This window comes from Tachysurus vachellii, chromosome 7, assembly GCF_030014155.1.
Source record: "Tachysurus vachellii isolate PV-2020 chromosome 7, HZAU_Pvac_v1, whole genome shotgun sequence".
Taxonomy (NCBI): Eukaryota; Metazoa; Chordata; class Actinopteri; order Siluriformes; family Bagridae; genus Tachysurus; species Tachysurus vachellii.
This window is the reverse complement of record NC_083466.1, coordinates 12,169,499-12,189,899: the sequence shown is the minus strand read 5'-3', so window position 1 is coordinate 12,189,899 and position 20,401 is coordinate 12,169,499. Positions and strand designations below refer to the sequence as shown.

General features: G+C 36.2%; 1 protein-coding gene across 2 annotated transcripts; it reads left to right on the top strand.

Moving 5' to 3' along the window:
* Nucleotides 1-5,820: 5,820 nt before the first annotated feature.
* LOC132848541 (solute carrier family 2, facilitated glucose transporter member 4-like) lies at nucleotides 5,821-20,362 on the top strand. Of its 2 annotated transcripts, XM_060874349.1 has the most exons (11): nucleotides 5,821-6,115; nucleotides 8,467-8,562; nucleotides 12,164-12,324; nucleotides 13,830-13,954; nucleotides 14,627-14,742; nucleotides 14,871-15,033; nucleotides 15,758-15,945; nucleotides 17,238-17,342; nucleotides 18,607-18,708; nucleotides 18,965-19,168; nucleotides 19,272-20,362. In XM_060874349.1, the coding sequence occupies exons 1-11, from the start codon at nucleotides 6,083-6,085 to the stop codon at nucleotides 19,563-19,565; spliced, it is 1,587 nt and encodes a 528-aa protein (XP_060730332.1). In that variant the 5' UTR covers nucleotides 5,821-6,082; the 3' UTR covers nucleotides 19,566-20,362. The 2 variants fall into 2 exon arrangements, with proteins under 2 accessions (XP_060730332.1, XP_060730333.1); XM_060874350.1 differs by lacking the exon at nucleotides 12,164-12,324.
* The last annotated feature ends 39 nt before the right edge of the window (nucleotides 20,363-20,401 follow it).

The window sequence follows — 20,401 nt, the reverse complement described above, 5'->3', positions numbered from 1 at the left end:
TGGGCGGGTGGAAATGACGTAATAAATACAGCCAATCAGCGCCTAGCATTCAGTAACTGTTTATTTGTAAATTTGGTGAGCTTGTTATACATCTAGTACATCATACACCTTATACATCATATATATGTAAATGAATTTGGGTTTATGATTTATCCACACCTTATTCGAGGTGAACCGTGACCACCTACTTTTTCAATGGCCTTTCTTCCAGAAGTAAATCTTGCATTCATTAACACAGTGGACACTTCTAACAATCTTTATACAGATAAAGAAGGAGCAAAAAGTATATTTGTGTGGGTGGGTGTTGCTCAGAGACAGATCTGTTAGATTAATCCATCATGTGAACAACAAAGAGCATGAAATATCACGTGACTTTGTGTTCCCTCATCATACACAATCACATCATATTAGTTGAAGTAATTAATACTGACTTATTCGTGTCCCTTAGTGACACTTGTTTTGGGATTGCGTAGAAAACCCTTCCACAATCCCACTAAGAGATGTGTCCTAGTTTGCACGGGTTAGTTTTTAGAAAACACAAGATCAACTATCAGAGTTGGTCTTTCCTTGTACACAGGTGTCCTTCGAAGTCCTTCGGTCTTCTAACAAAGGATCCTCTTGAAGTTCTTTTACCTAATCTATTGTTTGAATCTTTAGATGAAGGAGTCAGACAGACCTTCTTGTATTTTTTATGGGAGGCCTTCTTTTTATTAAAAGCAATGTAATACAGATAAATGTATGTAATATACGTATGTAAAGTAAAAGAAAAGAAAATTACAAATAAAATCTCCTTCAAATAATCAAACAGTATTAGAATAAGTAAAAGTAATTAAAATGCAAACATACTAACAAACCAAGAAACACTCCATGTGTAAGCTTGCATTTGTTCTATGATGCACCCACTATTAGCAATAACTGAGTATAACACACTAGGTGAATGCACACCCAGATGACATTTCATGGGCCTTACAGTTGTGTTCAAAATTATTCAACCCCCAATGCTGTAAATGGTTTTAGGGAATTTAGTGTACATTTGTAATTGTATTCAGAATGAAATCCTACAAGGACTTCTTAAAGAACCATATGCAACTAAAATGACATCAATTAGTTTTGTAATACAGTAGTAAATGTTTCTTTTGTGAATTCTTCATTGACATAATTATTCAACCCCTTAAAGACTACCACTCTGAAGAACAGAGGTTCAATGAAGTGTTTTCAATCAGGTATTGAAAACACCTGTGGATATCAGGGAGCAGCAATAAAGCCTAATAAGCACCAATTAGGCAGCTTTAAAATGACTGTGATACTCAGCTCCTTCTAGACATTTACTGGTGTGGTTACAAACATGGTGAGGTCAAGAGAATGGTCCAGGAAGACAAGAGAACAGGTGATTACTCTTCACAGGAAGGGCAATGGCTATAAGAAGATTGCAAAGATGTTAAACATACCAAGAGACACCATAGGAAGCATCATTCGCAAATTCAAGGCAAAGGGCACTGTTGAAACGCTACCTGGTCGTGGCAGAAAGAAGATGCTGACTTCGACTGCTGTGCGCTACCTGAAGCGTAGAGTGGAGAAAAGTCCCCGTGTGACTGCTGAGGAACTGAGAAAAGATTTGTCAGATGTGGGTACTGAAGTTTCTGCTCAGACAATACGGCGCACCCTGCGTAATGAAGGCCTCCATGCCAGAACTCCCAGGCGCACCCCCTTGCTGTCCCCAAAGAATAAGAAGAGTCGACTGCAGTATGCCAAAAGTCATGTGGACAAACCACAGAAGTTTTGGGATAGTGTTCTGTGGACTGATGAAACAAAATTAGAACTGTTTGGGCCCATGGATCAACGCTATGTTTGGAGGAGGAAGAACAAGAAAAGAACACCTTGCCTACTGTGAAGCATGGCGGGGGGTCAATCATGCTTTGGGGCTGTTTTGCTTCTGCAGGTACTGGGAAGCTTCAGCGTGTGCAAGGTACCATGAATTCTCTTCAGTACCAGAAGATATTGGATGACAATGTGATGCAGTCCGTCACAAACCTGAGGCTTGGAAGACGTTGGACCTTTCAACAGGACAATGATCCCAAGCATACCTCCAAGTCCACTAGAGCATGGTTGCAGATTAAAGGCTGGAACATTTTGAAGTGGCCATCGCAGTCACCAGACTTAAATCCGATTGAGAACCTCTGGTGGGACTTAAAGAAAGCAGTTGCAGTGCGCAAGCCTAAGAATGTGACTGAACTGGAGGCTTTTGCCCATGATGAATGGGCGAAAATACCCGTAGATCGCTGCAAGACACTTGTGTCAAGCTATGCTTCACGTTTAAAAGCTGTTATAACTGTAAAAGGATGTTGTACTAAGTACTAAGATTGAATGTCACTTGGGGGTTGAATAAAACTGATAATGATGTGAGCTCAGAAAAGACATTTGTGGTTATTTCATTATAAATGTTATGTTATATTTGTCTGACCTACATGTGCCTCTTTGATTTAATTGTAAGCAGGATGACTGAATGATCATAATCAATGTCAAACCGACCAAAACAATCAATTTCAGTGGGGGTTGAATAATTTTGAACACAACTGTATATACACTTTGTAACATTGCTATTGCAAGTTGAATTTCGCTGTTGAGTCTTGCCCCCTTGGGCTTTTTTGACAGCCAACATGAAATTTCATCCTCCAACCATATCTCTTCTGCGACCCTCATGAGTGCTACTCATGTTTGTTCCTCATCTTTAAAGGTTAACAATTCTGTATATGGTTATATGGTTGCGGTTAACTTCCCGCAGCTGCAAAGCTGTGGTTACATATGACTGAAATTTTCTCTCGCCGTAGAATCTTCATTTGCAGATTTCACCCGCGAATGCTATAATTCGGCATAAGCAAATCTTGATGCGAGTAAATGTCACAGTGGGCTTTTAAGATTTCACTGCGAGAAACATAATCATCTAAGTTTACAGTCAAAATAAGCAATATTAATCTTATCAATTCTATTATAGGAGAATACATGAATTAAAAAAAAAGAAAAGAAAAACTTCTGCAAAAACTTAACGCATTATAATCTTCCTTTCTTTTGGAATCTTCTTCCAGCTGTGTCTAGGTACAGTGTCTGATCCCTCGTTGTCTTCTTTTAGTCACTCATATTTAAGTCTTACAACTCTTTAACCAACTCTTCAACCTTTTGTGTTTTTACATCGATTTTCCTTTGTCTATTTGCCTTACGTCTCTCTTTTCTTTTCCTATTTTTCCTTCTCTTTGTATTATCTATTTCTGTCTGTCTTCTGAAGGATAAGTTAACAATTGGTTGAGGTGTATCTTTGTATTTATTTAGGTTTGTTGGCTGAGAACCAGTATTGGAGCCTAGGAAGATTCCTGCAACTCCATCTTGTACCTGCAAGGGTCTTACAACATAGTCAAGTCAAGTCAAGTAGCTTTTATTGTCATTTCATCTATATGTAGTTGTTGCACAGTGTAACACAGTGAAATGAGACAAGGATTCTCCAGGACCCTGGTGTTACATAGAACAAAGACAGAGCTATAAGGACTTAAAGTAAGTTAGTCTTAGATACATAAAGTGCATCTGTGAAACCTGGTGTAAACAGTGCAGGACAAGACAGAAAGACAGTGCAAACAAAAAATACAAGACATCACACCAAAGACAATACACACAAGACAATACACAAAAACAGCATCGACCGGTGTAAATACTGTATGATCAATCAATATTGCGTGTGCAGAAATACTGGAATGAACACATTAGTATTATAGCAGCAGTTACATAAGATATTGTAAAGTATTGTGCCAAACAGCAAATGACTGAAATGTGAGACAGCATGTGCAAAGAGCAAAAACAGTGTGCAAAGTTGGTAAAAGTACTAAAAATAAAACAACCATAACAAACACCAAGAAAAACTAAAACTGTGGTTTACTGCTACTTCTCAAAAACGTGCCCATGCTTGTGTTGTTTTATTAACCCCATGACTAGACCGAGCCATGAGAATAATAATATATCAGACATCAACACCTGAGGCAATTAATGCCCTGACTACAAAAACACTGTACACTGCACATGACTACATATTTTATATTTATTTTAAAACTATAATTTATTTCTAAAATGTGTTTTGCTTCATAAATTACCAGAGAAGTCCTGCTGCTGTTAGTCATGCTACTTGTATCGCAAGATATTATTCATGAATCATATGCAAAAATAGGTGTCATAAGTATAAGAAGCAAGATGCTTAGACAAATGCTACATTTATTGCCACAACAGATGTAACACAGCTTAGTGGTTAAAAATTTGCCTTGCACTCATAAATTCGTCGGGGGAATTGAGAGGGTTGATTCCTGCATCTGACCCCTGTGCCTGGAGTTAGCATCTCTCCCAGCGATCTGGGGGTATTTGTACAAAGACATGCATTGAAGGCTGGTTGGTATCTCCATATCCCTTGCCTTGAGTTCCCTGGGATAGGCTTCAGAATCCCTGCGGTCCTGTGCAGGAAAGCGGTACAGAAAATGGACGGATGGATAGAAGATTGCACTGGTAGCCAATTGTGTATTTTGAGAGGCATTATATTTGAAGTGTGTTTCACTGGTGTGAAAGAGAAAGAGGATTATAAATATGAAGAGGACTATACATATATTTACAAAACATTTTCCTCACATTTCATTCACATGACTAAAGCTGTCACCTGTTTAAGCAACAGTTGCATTGTGTGTTTGACTCTATGTGAGAGAGCATGTGAGTGAACCTGTAAACAAATTAGAAGGAATAAGAGGTTCTCGCTGTTCTTTTATTTTTTACTCTCTTGTCCATCCTTGACCTTTCAGGTTGAGACTACAATGGCATGATGACTATCTGATGTAACTTAAGCATCACTGTTCTACACTAATTTGAATTGTCGCTTGCACTGAGCAGTGTCCTGCCACTGCTCGTTTCTGTATGGGGCATTACTGAAGTGTGTAAGCAGTATTACATTTCTCTGGGTTTAGTGAGTGAGGCCCACATGACACTGGCTGGGGCCCATAATTCAGCTGACTGGTGTCAGGTTTAGCTACTCCTTCTGAATACGGACACGTCGATTGGTGACAGATGGAGGGGGCAGGGGCAACAGGACATCCAGGGTTAAAAAGAAGGAGGTTGAAAGGAAAATGTGGCATGATGTGGAGGTATGCCATAGGCGGCAAGAGACAAAACCAGTCTTGACATTTTCCGCTGTTGTAAGACTTCTCTCTAGCCTCCTACCTCACTGACCCCAGTCCAGTACAACCCTTGACTGAGTAGCACCTGTTATGCCATGGAGAGGATTAGTCATTTTATGTGGTATTGGGGGAGTTGGGGGGGATGGGGGGACGGTACGGGACTGGCTCAGTGTGTGACCCCACTGGCATGCAATCTAAAATAGTAAGGGATTTATTTGCAGCAAAAGACGGACAATGGCAACCCATCAGCCCTGTCACTAGCACTTGTCTGAAGTTCTAACTACATCCTCATCATTCTGGTGCATTCTGACCTTTTGAACCCGGTTCACTTTTTCTATTTTAGAAGCCCAGTGTGACACTAAAGCAAATGGGTATCTCAATCTTATAGGAAATACTAAAACTAGAATAGGGTTAGGATTAGTGTTTGTACCTTTTAACATGCTTTTGCGTGTAACTGCATGTTTTTGCGCGTTCAGAGAATTGTTTATTATATAAAAAAAGCATGAATCAGGTTCAGTCACGTCATTGTGATCGTGGCTTTAAAAAAAAAGAAAGAAACACGCCTCGCTCCTCCAGCCAATGACAGAGAAGGTCAAGGCGCAAGAACAGAACAGAAGATGACCGGGTGAAACGTTAGCGCGTGCAGCTCCGCTCTGAGCGCCGCAGGTGCACGAGGACGCCCACAATCCGAAGCGCGCGCGCACTGGTCGCAGACAGATAATGTACACGCGCACTGTGTGACTTCTACTAGTGCTCAGTATCGTTTCAGCGCTATAGACTAAATAACGTGCTCTGGGATATAAACTGTGTTTAAAGTTCTCCACGTGGGTCGTGCGTGTGTGACGAGGAGGTGTTAAAGAAAAACGGAACACAGAGAAGATTCAAGCATGCCTCCTGGATTTCAGAAACTTGGAGGAGAGGTATTATTATTATTATTATTATTATTATTATTATTATTATTATTATTATTAATCTTATTATTATTCTCATTCTTCTTCTTCTTCTTCTTCTTCTTCTTATTATTATTATTATTATTATTATTACTATTATTATTATTAGTAGTAGTAGTAGTAGTAGTAGTAGAAGTAGTAGTATTGTGGGGATTGGTTATAAAAACAGATAAAAGGGGATAAATAAGAGTTAAAAGAAAGTAAATATTAATGATCATATAATAAAAATTAAAAATGATTGTTAAGTTATATAATTAATGATTCTATAATCATATTATTAATATGTGAGCACACACGCTTATTATTATTATTATTATTGTTGTTGTTGTTTAATTTACATATTTTAATGAATTGTGGTAATGGAATAAGCGTTAGATCAAACACGAGATGTTCTTACACACTAACAGAGCATACAGTGACAGTCCCCTTTTGAAAAAAAAAAAATAAAATATACCAAACTCATTGGCTTTTGAAAGCCTCATTAATTAACCACTTTTAGATATTTAAATCACCGCTTGGGTTTCACTCTGTAAAAGGCATCTTGCACTGCATTCTTACTGTGATTTGTGTGTTTAACCTTACTTTAAACATGTCAGGCCCTTACTTCTAATAAGAAAGTGACCTTGACAAGGAGAACAGACTTGTAAGACTGGTCAGGGCTGTTCTGTTTGCAGTGTCTGCAGTATTGTGTTTAAAGGGGATATTTATTTGTAGAATCATTAAGCATCATATGAACACAAGGAAAAAGGTTAAGAACATGCTGTTGATTGTTTAAATCTCTACATTATTTAAATATTCGCCTTAAAGGATTTATTATTAAGCAACTGCTATGAAATACTTGTTAACTACAGTAAAAATAAAATGCAAGTGTAAGTAGTCCTAATCTAGACCTGTTTATGTTTTAGATACATTTCTACTGGGGTTTTAACAGCACTTTTCTAGAAGTCAAATATGCGGAGGCTGAGAACTTCAGGAGTTCCTTTGTACTGCAGTAAAAGCCCCTTGACATGATTTTTACACCTTCAATTTAGAGGATGTTAATAAAACATGAACATAGTCACATGGGCTAAGATCAAATGTTATTTAAACATGATAGAGCGCTTTACAAGACAACTCTGGCAAACCTAAAGCACTCAATATAAGCAGATTCTCCTTTAGATATACACATATAAAATGCTATCTGAAGGAAGTTTGTCTTCAGGCTGAAAGTGGTTTAAACCTATGTCAGCATATAATATTCATTAAATGGTTGTTGTGATAAATTACCAAAGACTGATTTTTACACAGTAAATGAGGACATGGAGACAGATAGTAATCCTTTAAAGTGCAGATGTCAGCCCCGTGTAGAGACTACAAAAGCAGTTGAGTTGCCAAAATAAAGTACTTGGCAGCTAAAGTTGGAGTGCCTTGTTTATCATAGAGCATCTCTTCTTGCACTGCTGTCACTCAGTCATAGGACAGGTGTGGAAGCTCCACAGTGAACACACAAATCCACAATTTACAGCAATGGTCTATTGAAAAACTAAAAAGGCTGGTTATTACACTAATTATTTATTACATACGGTGTTATACCTCTAGTGTGTATGAGGAATAACAATATACAAATTGTTTTTTTAGTATATAAAGCAGCATTCTCAGAATCAAAATGTTAAAATTATTTATTTATATCTGAATGCTTGACATTTGAACCATAGTACCATAGTCTTGCATTTTTGGTCAATTTGACAACCAAACCTCAAATTACACACCTTTTCATTGAGTGCTAAAATTGACTTCCATATATATATTTGTAGAGCTAAGTTTGTAATTCCTGGTTTGATATTACAATGTTCTAAGGACAATGTGCTTAACAGAGAGCTGCAGTGATTTGCTGGCTGTCTAACTTGGCTAGTGAAAAAAATATTTTGCTATGTCTCGTTCAATTTTGAACAGTTTTGAAATAGGCTGAGCACAAAACAGCATGGACTGAATTCAGATTCTGAAAACCCCACTCATGTTCAGCTTGTATAAATCTACGTATAAAACAAGCATTTAACTAGCTATGTGTTACATAGCTACAGTACCATGCAGATGTACCGTGAATAAAAACCGTAGTGTCATGCAGATTCAAAGAACTCTTAAGAATTTTGATGAACGAATATCTAAATTTAGGACTCTGAGTCATTATGTGGTTCACACATACAAGATGACATTTTCCAGTGTGGTCTCTGGCCTTTTGTTAATGCAGGGAACATTATATCAAATAACATAACATAACCAGGTAGTGGTGGTAGTGTTATACTCAAGATTGTGTGTGTGTGGTGTGTGTGTGTGTTCTACAGAGGATAACTGGAACTCTCGCACTGTCAGTTTTCACAGCCGTTTTGGGATCTCTTCAGTTTGGATACAATATTGGAGTCATCAATGCTCCTCAGAAGGTAATGTTTGATGTATTAATTAATAGATCTTTTAATAGAATCAAACAGGTATAGCCACTGTTCATACATATCGGTGCATGGCATGCATTAATATAGGTGTTATTGGGATATCATAAAATGGTTAAAGCAGTAGGACTGATTTTATGCATGATAATAATCAAATAAAATATTGTTTAGGACTTTTGGAAATTTGGAAAGGCTCTCATGTTATTTTCCTTTTCATCAACAAATCTTAATAAATACTGATCAGTGTGGATGGTATGATGTATGGCTGTGCTTGACTACTGCTTTTTCCTATAATAATTCTAGATTCTAATGATATTCTAGAGATAAAGTGTCATTCTCTGTCTTGAAGGTGCACAGATTGAAAACTAATTTATTAAAACAAACTGCAAAGGGAACAGAGAAATTTTATGACGGGGGGTATTTTAAAAGTATTTAGATCTCAATGTCAGCTTTCTACTCAATACACTGGGCCAAAGTATCCTACATGATTACAACTCAGTCATCCAGCTATTACAGGATGCATTTATTTCAGCTTGTATTTTTAGTAGCCTAGAAACTGTTCAACAACTGTTATGCCATGGAGAGGATTAGCCAATTTATGTGGGATTGGGGGAGTTCAACAGTTGCAGAATTCAGTTTTAAAAATGCATAGGGTTAGATAGTAATATACAGCATTCTGAGATAATACCAGCTTTAGAATATTAGGTTTAAAATATTTGTGCTTCTAAATAATTGTATTAATTGTTAAAAAGCCATTGGATCATCACCACATCACCATCTCTCTCTCTCTCTCTCTCTCTCTCTCTCTCTCTCTCTCTCTCTCTCTCTCTCTCTCTCAAATCTCCCTCTCTAAATATGAATATTTTTGATATTTTAATGCCATCTATTGGTGTGGTAACAGACACCAAAAATACCCCCCCCCAAATATCTACACAGCCACAAAGAGACAGACAGACAGACAGACAGACAGACAGACAGACAGACAGACACGTATGCACCAATCAATCTCAGGTATCACATTCAGAATCATTCAGCCATGCTGGTGTAATGGAGAAAACCTTTTGAGCTCTTACAGACTGGAGAAGTAAGGCATGCTCTAAGATACTGAAATACCCAAAATCATTACTGTCATGAAAATATGGAGCAGAATTAGTTAGTGTAGGTGAAGAGGATTCATAAAGTCTACTGAATTAGCTGTGTTCATAAGAAGACATTGTGTAGTATCCTTCATAAGCAACTGTTGGTGAACATTTAGTTTTGATTATCACCATGAAAAGTGTCGCCTTTCTATAGTACATATATTTCCATGGCTCCCTATACTTTTGTGATAAGTAAGGGGTAAACACATGCCATATTTACTTTACAACAACCTGGTACAGAATGATTGTATATGCAGCTTTGATAAAGGTAAATTGATAATAATCATCCCAGCTGTTACTGTAATATATTGCAGTATGAACATTATTCACCAGTCTGGATTGTTAAGGCAAATGAACCTTTTCTTTTTATGAAAAAACGAAAAACAAAAACAAACAGATTCTTTTTTAAAATAATTATTGTTTATTCATCCTCTCACTGATATTTCATTAATTCAGTTACTTCAAGACTTTAGAAAACTGCTTTAAAATGAAATATACATACATATACAGATATATGTGGTCTTCACCAACTTCTATAAACAAACATATAGCCTCAGAAGACAACAAAATCATAACGGATTTCAATAAGTAGTCATTTTTTCCCAAAAGTATATATAAAAAAGTAGAACCACCTTTAACAACAATAAACTTGAAGTAAATATCTATGTTTATTAGTCTCTCATGTCTTTCTGGAGAAAATTTGGCCCAATCTTTGCTTTGGTTCTTTGATGTTTAAGAGCATTGCTTCATCCACAGCTTTATTAATATCCTGCCAGAGTATCTCAGGTCTGGACATTGACTTGGCCAATCCAACACCTTAATTATTTTCTTCCTTAGCCATTCTGATGTCAAGTCTGGTTTGCGTGGGACTGTTTGCCTGAGTTTCCAGATCCTATGGCTGCAAAACAAGCACAATTCATCACCACTCCTCCACCATGATTGACAGTTGGTAGGAGATTTTGTGGTGATATGCTCTGTTTGGCTTTCTCCAAATATGTTCATGAAACAAACATCTATATCTTGGCCTCTTTTAGCCAAATGGATATTATTCCAGAACATTTGTGGATTATTCACATGCAAATCATGCTGGCACATTGTTTTTGGAGAGAATGTGCTTTTTCATTGAGAGCCATAATTGTTCAGTCATAAACATAAACATTTAAATGTGCTTACAGCTTGCAGGTCACATGATGGTAACTGTTGAAAAATGTAATAGTATATAGAATAAAAATAAAAATGTAATAGTATATAGCTTTACTCTTTTCATGGCTTGGTTCAGTAAGTTTTTACTCATGACTATTCATAAAACAATGGATGTAGTTTAGTGAGTATGTACAGATAGATGATGAATTAAGGAAAACAACAATATTGTGTATTTGTAAGAGTAAATTAAGTAAGCCTTGGCACAGATTTAAAAGTCTCTAGAACTGTACTGGAGGGCTGAACGCTATTTTACCAAAAGATATTATGATTGTGTCTTATTTATGCTTGTGTTAAGCACAGTCTAAAATCTTCCATTCAACTGGGTTGAGGTCTGGTGGCTCTCAGAGTCATAACATACGAGATACCTTAAACCGTTCAGTGAGTCCTTGAGCTTAGTGAGTGGAGACAGTACCATCTTAAAGGAGACTGCTCCCATTGTGATAGAAATGTTTTATTACTGGAAAAAAGTGCCCATTTACAAGAAGTGTATTACATTGTAGTCAAAAAAACTCCTACCACAACATAACAAGGCCACCAGTTTTCCCTTTAGTTTTCCACTTAGTCTGTATGTCAGTGTATTTCAATTTATTTCTAGTGGGTTTGATTATTGAACTCTCTTTTTTTCTGTAGATTTTTAGAAAGATGGAAAATAGAAATTAAGATTATTTCTAAACTGCCTTTCTGGCATATTTCACATCACTTAATACATTTTTAAAATACATTTTGTATAATTATACAGTATATTAATTCTGTTCTGGCATTAAATAACTCACACAACTTAAAAACATTCAAAAGCTAGTTGTGCGGGGAAATATTTAAAAAATATATGACAGAATTGTTTTTATTCACAATTTAACAGACAAATTGATGTTGCATTTAAATCCTTTTTTATATCATATGAAATAAATTTTGTGAAGGCAATTATACGTGCACTCTGTTATTTAAGGAAACAACACACTGTTGGAATTTTATGACAGGAAATATTCAAACTACTATAACAGTTACTATTTTGCAAGTAGTACATGTCTTCCTCCATTGGTGAGCCCACATCTAAATTCATACACCACTATGCAAATAGTGTATTGTGCACTGTATTTACAAACACATTTTTAAAAGCACTATTAAAAGAACGACTGGCTCATTCTGTGTATTAATAAGTAACTCAGTTTTTGTTTCCTTACAAATGCTACTCTTGCTTTTATACTGAATATCTAATGTAACATTCCCCGACATCTTCCTCTCTTCTTCCTCAGATTATTGAGAATGAGTATAATTCAACATGGATACACCGGTACTCAAATCCTATTCCTGAGTCCACACTCACTTCTCTCTGGTCTCTCTCAGTGGCCATCTTCTCTATCGGAGGCATGCTCTCCTCTTTCTGTCTGGGAATCATATCAGAGTGGCTTGGCAGGTACATGTGAGCACATTAGAGTGAGGGATAATATTAGTAGAAGAAGAAGAAGAAGAAGAAGAAGAAGAAGAAGCAGCCTTTATTTTGTCACATATACATTACAGCACAGTGAAATTCTTTCTTCACATATCCCAAATTTAGAAGTTGGGGTCAGAGCACAGGGTCAGCCATGATACAGCCCTGAAGCAGTGATGGTTAAGGGCCTTGCTCAAGGGCCCAACAGTGGCAGCTTTGCAGTGCTGGGACTTAAACCTCCGATCAACACCAGCACCTTAACCACTTGAGCCAACTTAATATTGATAGTCCGTGTATTTCTATCACCATTTATTTTCCTGAGCTCTGACCACAACTTTCAAAGCTGGGATATCCAGAGAAAGAATTTCACTGTGCTGTAATGTATACATGACAAAGAAATATAAATAAAACAAAATAGTTCTTCGACTTTTGTTACTACGTGTATTGTATATTGTATTTGTTGACAAAATTCAAATGATGCCAATGTTGTTTTTGAGTTACACGCAACAGTGCAATTTTAATAGTACAGAATTATCTACTGAAAGAGACAGAGAGAGTGAAAACAGAAAAGGATCAAACACTCAATATAACAGCTTTATTTATTCATTTATTTATCTTCTTCTTTAAGCTGCTTTAAAGTTGTGTAGTGTCACTTTTCTCTGTATAGGAATGAAAAAGCAATGTGCAATGTCTGGTGCAGAACATCATACCTCAACATAATATCTTTAGTACTACACAATTCTACCAGATTTAGTAAATTTGTGATCACTTTGTTCTCATTTCCTGTTTTTTATAATATTTTCATATAATGAATAATAGTATATATTTTTAATGCTCTTATGATTCATAATAATTCATATAAATACCATTTTAGTATGTATTGTTTACAGTTAAAGGGACAAAGATAAAGAATTTCAAGAGGAAAAAACAGCATTAAACAAATATTTTATGCAATATAAGTTGTACAAAAATGTACAATAACTGAATAATAAACAAAAATCTGTTGTTTTACATTCATATAGCAATAAGGCCATTTTTACAAATGTACAAATTTCACAATTTTGTGTATTATACCTTAATGAGGCACAAAGCCAAACAAATCAACTTGCTCCATTGCCTATAACTTTTTCCTTGCCATTGTCATTGCCTTGGCTCTGACTAACTGGTTTCTGTAAGCTGTTTTGTGACAGTGTGAAATGCTAGAATTGCTATGCAAATAAAATGTATTTAAATTTAATTAAATTTCCAGTTCCATAAGTCACCTATAACTTATTATAAAACGTACTTATAAAGAGCTCAGCACTATGCATCGTCTCCAAATCAGATGGCGAGGTCATTCTGCAGACATTTCACCCAGTCATTCAGTCCCTATCAGGAATAAATACTACAGGGAGAAAAGCAATCAGGAGCACCGAACAAGGAACTAATGCTTGATCTGATCAGAACTTTCCAGAATAATTAATATTGTTGTATGTTGTGTGTTTTGATAGGAGGAAAGCCTTACTCATTAATAATCTCCTAGCTTTCATTGGAGGAGGCTTAATGGGACTGTCTAAAATCAGCAACTCATTTGAGATGATGATTCTAGGACGTTTTACTATTGGAGCGTACTGTGGTGGGTATTTTCATAAGAACAATTGACTGAATTTTCTAGAAGAATTGCTGTCATTGAATTCACTTAAATGTTTTGTTAACTTCAGTGCGTAAGGTAAACTGATAGTTATTATAAACATTAACATTATTTTTCTGCTTGTCAACACACACTTGACATGGTCATGTTTGGGACTGAAGTGTGAATCACTGATTTTATTTATTAAAACATTAGTTTTTATCCTAAACCATTTCTGGTACAGTTTATACACATGCTTTTATCCTACACCAAGCTAAATAGCATATATTTGTTTGTTCATATTCAAGAATAAAAGAATACAAAATAATGGGATAATGGGACATTTGCAGTATACTTTATTATCCTTTATTTGTATTATATTACAAATACTAATTAAAACAGGGTTAGGGTTAGGGTTAGATATTTATATTTACAAATGTAGAGAACAACTGCCTTGACTAGAAGTTGCATAGTGGTAGACTTGTGTAGCAGTTGAATAGCAACCCAGACTGTGCCATCTGGCCAGCTGTTCGTTCCAGTTTATCTGTTAAAGTATGATTTAGACTTTTTTTTGGGATCAATTTATGTCTGTTTATTTTATGTAAAATGAAGTAAATTAGTTGAATTATAACACATTATTTTTTTAAACCTGTTGTGTTGAATTTGGTGTGTTGTCAGGGCTGGCATCAGGGCTGGTGCCCATGTATGTGGGTGAAATATCACCCACCAGCCTGAGAGGAGCTCTGGGCACACTACACCAGTTAGCCATAGTCACTGGCATTCTCATTGCTCAGGTAGTCCATTTATTGCCAAAAGCACATAACTCTATTAATTACATTAATTACACCTATAATATGTTGAGTAATTTGTAGACAAATATAGTTGTGCTTCTTTATGTTTGTAATCATTTGTATCTGTGCAGATATTAGGTCTGGAGTCATTGCTGGGCAGTGAGGAGTTATGGCCTGTGTTGTTGGGCATTACAGTGGTACCTACTGTCCTACAGATGGCATTGTTGCCGTTCTGTCCAGAAAGTCCTCGTTTCCTTTACATTGTTCGCTGCCAGGAGCACCATGCCAAGAGCGGTGAGGTGACATGCAGAATAAATCACACAGTGCTGAAAGCAAGTCTCTATGTGTTCAAAAGCCATTGCAAATACAATTGCTGTGCAAAATATATACATACCTGCATCCAGTTGCCAAAAAGAAGCAGAATAAATACTGACATTGCACACAAGAGTCTTTCAGAACATTCCAGTAAGCTATATATTTTAAAACTAGACTAAATACTTACTTTAGATTTATAAATATATATTACAATAAAAAAGTCAGTGAAATCAGTCAGTCGATCACATTTTTTCAAATTAGTTTCATTCAATCGAAAATGCTCTTCTTTCTGTGATATATAAAACTTCTTTCATATCCTCAGAGCAGCCAGATTTCCAGTTTGTCCTCGCTATACACTACCACACCCAGTATTGACACGATTAGTGAAATTTCAAGAAACAGATTTAACACAAACAGGTTCTGTCACTGGAAAAGTCTGATGTGTCAGTCTAATTACGCACCATATGTGTGTTTTATACACTGTTTAATCTTGACTTTAACACACAAATGATTTTCTAATTTAGTAAACAGTAATATATAAATCAAATATTTCAAAAGATATAAATCGCAACCAGTAATCATTTTGAGAAGCTGTGACTGGGCTGTAATTCATGTTTTTTATTTACTTTTTGTTAAAATGTTGTGTCTTAGCATTTCCTCTGGCTGCATTACCAATCCTGAGTATGTTTTATGTTTTAACCAGGCCTGAGGCGTCTGACTGGAAGACTGGATGTGAGTGAAGACCTGGCAGAGATGAAAGAGGAGAAGAGGAGGATGGACATGGAGAGGAAGGTGTCAATTGCCGAGCTTTTCCGCTCTCCGCTCTACAGGCAGCCTATCATCATATCCATCATGCTGCAGCTCTCCCAACAGCTGTCAGGAATCAACGCTGTGAGTAATGAGCACAGCTTTCACTGAATGACATGTATGTTTGTTATAATAATGAGAAGTTTTATTAGACATTTAATGCAGACTCGTGTCCAATGATCACCTGAGTTAAAACATGTAAGAAATCACACATTTAGTCAAAATGTCAGTATGGAATATGGAAAAATATTTGTTTGGTCGCCTGGGAAACACCTTTACATGGGAAAGTTTTCAACGTTTTATACTATATATATATAGTTATGTAGTTAAAACTACAGGCTGTCCAGAAAAATGTCTTTTATCTCATCCTGAAGCAGCTTTATATCATTTTAAAGTATACTCCAGAACTTAAAAGAGAGTAAACTTGTGTGCATTTACTACAACATGTGTATATACTCTATACTGTGAAAGGTTTGTGGACATCTGACCAACACACCTGCATGAGTATCTTCCACAAATTGCTAGAAAACAATCGTATATGATGACTTTATATGTTGTAAAACTACCAATTACCTTTACTGGCAATAAAAGACACAACCAGTGCCAGCATGATAATACCCTTGTGCATAAAGCGAGCTTCATGAAGACATGGTGTGTTAAGGGTGGAGTGGAAGACCTCAAGTGTCCTGCACAGAGCTGTGACCTCAAGCCAACTGAACACCTTTGATATGAAATGAAACACTGACTTCAAACGAAGACCTTCTCACCCAACATCACAACTGGGTTAGGATTAGAGATCATAAATCTCTACATTCACGCTCCAAAATGTAGTGAAGCCTTCTCAGCCTTCTAGAGTTGAGGTTATTATAACAGCAAAGAGGGATTACATCTGGAATGGGATCTTCATCAAACAAATATAAAAGTGATCAGGTGTCCACATACCTTTGGCCTTATAGTAACATCATTGTGATCCATGACTGATTTCCCTGTATAAGAGAAAATCACACATAACTTGTTTTGGTGAAATGTATTTATATTTGTTTAAAGGAAAGATGTCTGAGTAGGTAAACAAAAAAAAGTCAAGAGGATTTTATGGTACATAGAAATGTATCATACAGGATCAAGTAAAAATTCTAACTCTTGCTACTTAATCAACTGCTTCTAATGGGAGTTTGTAAAGGTTATACATATCCTGATGAGATCTATAATATCTTCATGATATTATTCTTAAATCATATTTCCATGAAGCACTTATAAGTTTTGCTGTATGTACCTTATATCTAGAACACGTTGATTACTGGGATTATTACTAATAGACATTTAAAATCTTTGAGACCAAACAATACTAATATATATAACATTTTTTTTATTCCCAGATCTTTTACTACTCAACCAGCATATTTCAGAATGCTGGAGTGGAAAGCCCAGTCTATGCCACTATAGGAGCTGGAGTTGTGAACTGTGCCTTCACTGTGGTCTCGGTATGACCAGAATCCTCATATCCCATTACTCTTTAACATCTTATCTAAGAGCAAACAAGATAAGAGGGCAAAATGTTCACTGCCTTACAAGGTCGTGGCATTTTAATGCCATTGGGTGTGATATAAACACTGGTAGCAATGTAACATCATCTCCTACTCATGACTATAAAGTTTTTTTTACAGAATTTTACAGACCTAAACATACACTCTGTGGTATAAGTTGACTTAAATTATAACTGAAATTGAAGTTGAACGATATCATTTCAAGCACAAAATAACCTGTAATAAGATTGAACCAAATCAAAATAAATGGAGAGGAAATGTAAGCAGCGAACTCAATATTTAGCAGGAGAAAACAGAAACAATTTCAATAGAAAACATCATTTTTTAGCTTCAATACTTTTTAGCGTGTACAGTTTTTCCACAGTGACATAATCACCATGTTGTCTGTTCTGTTTGTTTACTCTGTGTTTCTTGGATAACTTTCAAAACATCAGACCATAGCACAAGGCTACTCAAGAACATTTTAGAGGACATTTATTTATTTGTAGCTTTTCAGAATAACTCCACATGTTTTAGTTTATAGTCCAGCTGTATTCTGTTCATTAGTCCTTCAAACACAGCATGCTTTATATTTTTATCATGCACATTTTACATGATGCTACCACCATCATGACATCTACTTCTTCTTTTGACTTCAGCAGCTTTTGCTCCACTTTTGCTGTTACTTTCAGGTGCACTTTTGCAATGAGGTGCTACTTTGTGATCTGATGTACGTTTTCTCGTCTGTTATCAAACATATAACCAGTTCCTTCTCATCTCTGTTTCATGTGGTAGCTTGCTTTAAACAGTGTTTGGATTAGACAGTTATGCGTTCTGGAGTTCAGAGTGCACACAGGGATGCTCAGAGGCTTTAATTGTTTATTGTTCACTAATTAATTTGTTAATTAATCAGATTTAGATTTACAACTCCACTGGATAAAAACATTTAAGTCTAAAATTTTATATTTATAGCAGCTTTTATATTTCGTAGAGCACTATGCTATTAAGTTTAGTATATTCTGAAGTGCAGAAGTCATGTGCGCTATGAAGACCATTTTGATAAGACTTCTGATTTAACACTGAAGCGCACAATTTGCATCAGAATTTAAATAAAATATTTAGGCAGGGTTTCTGCAAACTGCTGTATTTGTCCATTCATTCTTCTGTACCTGGCTATAAACAGACTTTTAAGCTATTTCCAAACCCTTTGTCTAATAAACAGCTTTTTTTGGTGGAGAGGATGGGCCGGCGGACGCTGCACATGCTGGGACTGGCTGGAATGTGTGTGTGCGCGGTAATCATGACAATTGCCCTCAGCTTATTGGTTAGTAACTTTCGTTTGTGTTTGTGTTCCAATTTTGTCCAATGTTGCTCATTTGAACTGGCTTAACCATGCTTTGTGTTTTCTTTTAAACTTTTTCTCCTTATTTTGGTCCTCTGGAAATTATTACATTTTTCTAGATCTTCTTTTACTAATACAGTGAATTTCTTAACTTGTGCTGCCATGCTGTTATAAATATCTATGGTTCTTAAGCCATTGTTTAAACTTTTCCTCTTAATAATTGTTATCTGTTCATCAGGAAAGCGTGCCTTGGATGAGCTACATCAGTATGCTGTCCATCTTTGGCTTTGTGGCCTTCTTTGAGGTGGGGCCAGGACCCATTCCCTGGTTCTTTGTGGCAGAGCTGTTTTCTCAAGGGCCCAGGCCTGCAGCCATGGCTGTGGCTGGATGTTCCAACTGGACAGCAAATTTCATCATTGGCATGGGATTCCAGTATGTTGCCGTAAGTACAAATATGTATTAGATGAATTAAGTTAATTAAGGGCACTGTGCATTTTGTATTTACATTCTAAACTCACTATATTATATTTTTCCCTGTTCTCTAGAGCCTCTGTGGTCCATATGTCTTTCTCATCTTTGCGGCACTTCTCCTGTTTTTCTTGGTGTTCACCTTCTTTCGGGTTCCTGAAACTCAAGGAAAGACCTTTGACCAGATTTCTGCGGCTTTTAATCGCTGTCCTGAGAGCATGAGGGATATGGATATGGACATGAATATGGGTCTAGTAAAGCCCAGCACAGAGCTGGAGTATCTGGGGGCAGACAGCTCAGAGCAGTTAGGCCCAAGAGGAGAAAGGATATCTGATGAAGAGATACAAACTGGAACACACCTTATCCTTTAATGGTGTTTAAGGGGAATGTATATGAGAGTATGAAAGAAGACTAAAACCTGTGATGCTGCTTGTTACAAAGTTTTGTAAGACAGGTGTTTCAGAAAGACTTGGATTACTGCACTTTATCTGCACAACAATGATTGAGAAGAAATGCCAGTTATATTTATGTATTAATATTTACACTGACATGCTGTGCTAATTTTCTTAATACTGACACATATTCAAGAATTTCAAAGATCTTTTTTATTCTAGCACAAACTTGTTCTACCTTTGAGGCACGGACAGACCAAGGTAAAAAAAAAAATAAATCTCAGCACCACCAGATTTATTTTGTATTCGTTGCTATTGGGGAGTCATCAGAAGCTTCACTCTACCTTTTGTACGTAAACATATAATGGTCATATGAGATTTACCTTGAGTAAAAAGGAATATTAGAATTAGACCAGAAGAACCTTAGGGCTTAATGTGCATATGGTGATTTGACCTTTTAAAATTAGTCATGAAATTTATTAGTAAAAAGTTGTTAGCATGTGCCGTTTGTTTCCCACAATTGCTTTTGTGTGTCATTCTTCAACATTGGGGTAATATAAAACGTGAGAAACTAAGGACCTATAATTTTGGAATGCGAGTCTATCTTCAGTATTTCTGGTGTATAATGTAAAGGATCAGTAATTCTAGATGGTGGAATTAATGTTATATTTGATAAGTTATATAGCCAAGTAGTTTGACAATAGGAAGTGAGCTGTGTGTACCGTTTTCCATGTTTGCAATAAAACAACAAGGAGATGTGACTAATCAATTTACAAGGATGTTTAAAGCGTTTTAATTATGAATCCAAAGACTAT